We start from the raw sequence: 6,000 nt of genomic DNA, 5'->3' as shown, positions 1-6,000 counted from the left end.
AGATTTAATCTTATACTTAAAAACTACACATGCACCATTCCTTGATATTGAAGTATGTGTTATTCCCCACACAACAAAATCAATGGTCTTTTGTTATAGAATCACATCACCTAAGCCTTAAAGGATTTTAAAAGTCATAAAAGAAAAAAACTAATGTGAAAGAGCCCTTTTTACTTTCTATTGTTATTAAAGGTTGGTCATGTAAACATGCTTTTCTTAGTGTAGGATCATACATCTTGAAAGCTTCAAGTAGTTGGATACTCATACAACCAACTCATTATTATAAGGAGTTATACATCCCAAAGAAGGGAGGACTCACATGACACTAAGCATGCATTAGAACTTTGCAACCTCTCATAATATGGTAGAAAAGGACACATTTATGAGCATAAAATGCTCTTAAAAGAACTATGTCCCCAAGGAGTAAATTTTGAATATTTTTATGCAAATAGTTAAAACTTTTGGGCAACTACTTGTAGATCTTAAATTTAGACGACGGCTTGTTGATACATATTCACACAAAACATATAGATACATTCACTAATCTCGTTGTTTATCAATGTGAGGTTTCTATATAGCCTAAGATAGTCATTAACAATTGGCACATCGGTTGTCATATCGAGATTACCTGTATCACTCTTGACTTGACTTTAAAGCAATAAAACAAGCTGACATAATGTCCATTAGGTCCTACAATAAAGTTGAAAAGAAATTAAATGTCTAGGTGTCATTGAAAAACACAATTTGGTTGAAGATTTAAATGCATGAATTATATTTGACACATATGATAAATGTTTAACCAAAACACTTTAGCCCTGTTTCCATGCAACCCATAAACAAGAAGCCAGTTTTGAACTCGGGCGTTCCAACTCCTAGGGGTTGAGTTTGCAACCACAAAACTTTTCTCCTCCCCTTTGTCTTATCTTAGTGATACCTTTTCTCAGTTGCAATTGGTTTAAAACTAGTGCAGTGTGGGAAGAGAACCTTAAAATCTCCAAACAACCAAGCAACTTCATGTAATACATTTTCTCAATTGCAACTGGTTTGAAACTAGTGCAACGTGGAAACAGAACCTTAAAATCTCCCAAGAACCAAGCAACTTCATGTAGTTCCACCGTGTAGGTCCAAGGGCCACAAAGTCCAGCAAAATCATTTTCTTTATATAATGGGTCATGGGTCTATTATTGTCAAGTACTTATTCATTGTGAGTTCTCTCTCTCTCTATATCTATTTACCCCCCGACCCACCCACGTACCCACACACACACACACACACACACACACACACACACATGTATATACTGCTGTGTGTGCCCTTTTTTTTTGACTGCGACACCACACACACAAAAACGTAGGATTGAAATTTGGAGGCCTTAAAAAGTTGGCCTCATCACAGCCTTAGAACCCAGGTTTACATCTTTACATCTATTGGTCTATATAAAAAAAAACACCTACAAAAGAAACTTTAAAATTAGCGCATATACATAGGTTTACATCTTTACATCTATTGGTCTATATAAAAAAAAAACACCTACAAAAGAAACTTTAAAATTAGCGCATATACATACATTGCGTATAGAGACCCCTTTTGAAAGGGAGAGAGAGAATATACCTAGATTGGTGAAGAATTCATCAGACCCAAGATCATGGAGGAGAGGCTGGCCTGTTTAATCCTGCTTATTTAGAAAAACGGGAAAAAAACGCATCGTTAGTGTTGCGGCTGGATGGTTGAAATTTGAAAATTACAATAACATGGGAGGAATTTTTACCAAGAAGGCGTCGAGGTCATCAGCAGCAACAGCAGCAGGAGGAGGAGGAGGAGGAGGAGGAGGAGCGACACAGGTAGCACCACGAAAGCCCTCCAAGAAGTACTCTTTCATCGGCGACAACTTCGACAGCATTGACCAGGTGCTCTCCCTCTGCCCTTTCATCGTTGCCCTGCATGTACCCCTTCTTCGTTGCCCCTGTTTCGCAATTTGGTGTTGGTCTTTCCCACCCGAGGCGTTACAACTGGTGACCGCAAAATGGCCACAATAACAACAGGGGCTTGTGGGGATCTAAACTCAGGTCCCTCCTCTCCCCCAAGTCACAAGCCCCCACACCACTAGGCTACAGGTCTCTGTTGGCCATTTGAAGCGATATTGATTAATTAATGGGGTTAGTGAAGTTCAAGGTCATTGTTAGGCCTTCGGGCTCCAAGTTGGAGTGTCGGGCAGGCCTTCAAATTTCAGCCCTAGTTCACACAGAAGGATCTCCTACTTTAGTGGAAAAAAGAAGCAGCTTCAAATGACCTTTTCTTAATACTAGAAAAGAAGAAGAAGATAGGTCTTCCGTTGAAGGTTAAAATGGCTTTGAAGGCTTTCAACTAACATCCTTTGTCTCAACCTTTGTGTGGCATAATCGGCAGGTCCTCTCCTCCCTGGCTCTCCGTATGAGCTCCCGGCTATGAAACCCGTATGTGGCCAATCACAATCCAAATGGCATGGACATGTGAACACTCAGGTAGCTTGGCTGTTGGATGAATCCATCCTTAGTGAGCCTGATGAAGTGATTTCTGTAGTAGTGCATCTTAGGTGGAAGCTCTGAAGGTGTGATCCATGTGTAGTGGGTGTAGAGGCTGAGAAGATCTTATCGGATAACCTAGTGTCCTCATGAGAGAGCTGGAGAAAAGGGGAGTCCAAACTCTACTGAAGGGGTGGGAGGCGGTCCATGTGGAGCCCATATCGTGAGAACCAAGTGGAAACTCGGGCATACCATATTACAGGGTGGCCCTCAAGTGCTAGTTGTTTCGAAGACTCAAGGGCAAGCCTTGGGTACCTGTGGGGATCTATCTCACTTATGCCATGGAGCTATGGAAGAGTGCCAATTGGTGTTATTGGACCCTAATATGATTAACGACAATCCTCGTTGGGTATCGATCTATAGGCATCTAGGATGCTGGAAGAGACCATCGGTGAGGAGTATCGTCTCCATCATTGATCTTTGGCCTCATTTATGAGTTCAACCACTACAATTTCTTGCTCTACCATTGCTTAGAGATGCTCCATTGCTGGTGGGCTTGTTTTTGGATTTCTTGAAAGTTTCATAATGCTATCTTGTTAACATTCATGGTGCCAAGAGTGTAGCATGAGCAAAGAGAGAGATGGAGGCTCAAGCCATGGTGAGTGTGTGGAGAGGAAGAGATATAGAGAGAGAGTAAGAGGGAGAGAGAGATAGAGATACGATAGCAAACAAGAGAGAGATTGCACAACTCAAATGGTGCTCATTGTAATAGACCACCCAAGTACATGCTTTTATAGGCATCAAGCCTTATCTTTTGACCAAAACCAAACAAGGGTTGTTAACACACCCAAAGAGGGTGTTCACACCAACTAACTCTGAAGTACCCAACAAACCCCCTTCTGAGTGATGGAGGTGATGCCTGACAAACCTTGCTGAGTCAGAGTGATATGGACTCTAAACTCCAATCACATGATACAAAAGAACACAAATGATGCCAACACCCGAACTCTCATGTCGAGCTTGTTATAAGAGCTTGGACACTAGATTACAGCCTACATCAGTGTATCAAGACAACCCCCCCCTTGCTTGAAGCAGGGATTAAAAAAGAAATGATGGAGCAAACAAAAAGGAAACACACACAAAATATTTAATTCAGATTTTGGGGGACTTCTCCGGCAGAGAACCCTTGACTCACAAAAGCAAAAAAAAGATAATTTTGGAAGTTTAAAAACGTCCCCTCGAACGCATGTGGGTAAAGAGTAGTCTCTTTCGGCGAGGTTTCCATGCTAGTGTTGATAAAGATTTTGTTCGCCCGAATGTAGACGGTTGGACCTTCTATGGCACTGCAGAAGCTCCAATTTGATGTAGGAGGCTTGATTTTGGAAAAGTTTCAACATGAATGAGGAGAAGGGAGAGGTTTATGCTTCTTTTATACCCAAAGGGAAGGGGGAGGGGGCGGGGGGGTCCTGCTTTTTGCCAAAAGCTACCGTGCTTTGCTTTTACTTTTTCACTATGCTTTCCTCTTTATTTTTTTAATAATAGAATGTTACTCAACTTTTGCCAAAGTTCTTGAATTATTGCTTTTCTAGCTTCAGGGCCTTGCTTTTAGCTTTTTGATCCGGCTTAGTCTCCTCTTTCCAATGGTGCCCTTAGCTTGCGGTCAACTTAATTCGACTTTTTGCTTTTTCTTGCTTTTTATCCAAAATTGGTGCTTTTTCTTGAGCTAACTTCATGATTCCTATTCCCATGCTTTCATCAACGTGTCCATGTGTTCGGGCATGTGTTCCATCATGTGAAAAGAGCTAGGAGGGCCAAATAGTTGTCCTCAACTGCGGAATACAAGTGTTCCAAGCATATCCATGTTCCATGTATATCCATGTGTTCCAAGGACATCCATATGTTTCAAATATTTCCTAGTGCTAGCCCTGTCGGGTGAGCTTGTGCATCTGGTCACCCTTGTTTCCACATTGAAAACACCTCCCTTCTTTGGCATATTCTTCATGTTGCTTGAGGGACAATCTTCTTCGAAAGAGTGGGTGTTTGTCTCCACTCCCATCCTTCTTCTCGAGAGAATCGGCTTCTTGATGTGCGGATCAGTCTTTAAACTTTTTCTTTTGAGATGGATTCCGATTGTCGTTCTTTGTCTTGCCGTCCACCTAAGGCATGTACAAGGCCTCGGCTTTGCAAAGCCTTGTCTTGAGCTTCTTTTGGTCCCGCCATGTAAACTGCTTGCATAAGCTTAGGTTGCAATCCCTTGATAGACTTACGCATTTCCATTAGTGATGGAATGGGAGTATAAGAAGTAAACTTCAAAAAAGACTGCTGAAAAGTTGTTAAGATATGATGCCACATTCTCACCAACTTTCTGCTTTACCTCATCCCATTCCTTTTGCACATTAGCTTCAAAGTTTGCGGGTAGAAACTTCTTGTTGAACAAAGTCTTGAAGTTGCTCCACGTCTTCGGCTCGGTCTCTTCTTGTATTACTTTTAGCCACCAATTCAAGGTGGCATCCTTCAAATGCATACGAACCATGCAAAGCTTTAACTTTTCGAGTAGTCATCATCTCAAAAGCAGCATCAAATTGCGTGACAAAGGATAAAGCTTTCTGGGTATCTTGCTTTCCATGAAAAGCATCAAACTTGACGCTCTTCTCTCCCAGCTTGAAGTCCATCTTGCCAGTTGATGTAATTTCCTTTGCCTTCCTTTCCCTCACCTGTCCCGAAGAAGCTGCATCTGAAAAAAAAAAAAGTTGACTTGGGAATAGCCTCCTCGTTTTCTCCACAAGAAATAGACCGGGTAGCTCTAGATCCTTTTGCAATGGTAACTCCCTTGGCTCCTAGATAAGCTTTGGCGGATTCCACTCCTTCGGTCTCAGTGGCTTGTTCTTTGATAAAGTCTACAAATATTTGAGCCCTTCTTTGGTCCTGTTCCCTCTTGATTCTCCAAGCAAGGAATTTTCTGAAAAATCATATGACATGCTGAAAGTCATGGTACTCTTATGATGACCTTGGTTTCCATCAAGAATTTTTGTATCATCCTCATCGTTGTTCCCTTCATGAGGCCCTTGGTCTCCTCTACTCTCGACATGGCTCCGTCACCCCAAGAAAGTTTCTTCAAGAGAAATCTTGCTCTGATACCACTGTAAGCCCAACGGGGCGTGCAGTGAGACAGACTCAACCACGTGACCAAGAGATAAAGATATAGAGAGAGAGGGGGGAGAGAAAGAAATAGGGATCTTGCACAGTACATCACATTGAGCGAGGAACAGGCCCCGTCTCCTTTTAGAAATTTATTTAGGAATAATCCACAGGCACGCTGGCCAGGATCAGTACAATCAATGAATACAAAACAAACAGATATGTCGATATAGGATATCCAAGTCAATGTCAATGTTGAGCACGAGATCTCTGATGTCGAGCACACCACAAGGATGACCCAGGTCCCACAAGTATCTCTCACCAGGCTAGAACCAGATCTAATATCCAAATCCAATGAATC

At 41.9% G+C, this 6,000-nt stretch overlaps 1 protein-coding gene across 1 annotated transcript in view; it reads left to right on the top strand.

The window, feature by feature from the left end:
* Positions 1-1,552: 1,552 nt before the first annotated feature.
* The window catches only part of LOC147638927 (E3 ubiquitin-protein ligase RGLG3-like), a 49,400-nt gene continuing 44,952 nt past the window's right edge, over positions 1,553-6,000 (top strand). The window contains exon 1 of the mRNA XM_086785685.1: positions 1,553-1,907. Within this exon, the coding sequence (XP_086641811.1) occupies positions 1,752-1,907 (156 nt within the window). The 5' untranslated portion in view covers positions 1,553-1,751. The remainder of the gene's footprint in view (positions 1,908-6,000) is intronic.

The sequence above is a fragment of the Cibotium barometz genome, chromosome 4 (genome assembly GCF_041138505.1).
Source record: "Cibotium barometz isolate CiBa-2024 chromosome 4, ASM4113850v1, whole genome shotgun sequence".
Classification (NCBI taxonomy): Eukaryota; Viridiplantae; Streptophyta; class Polypodiopsida; order Cyatheales; family Cibotiaceae; genus Cibotium; species Cibotium barometz.
Note: the sequence above shows the minus strand (reverse complement) of the source record. Positions and strands in the feature narration are given on the sequence as shown.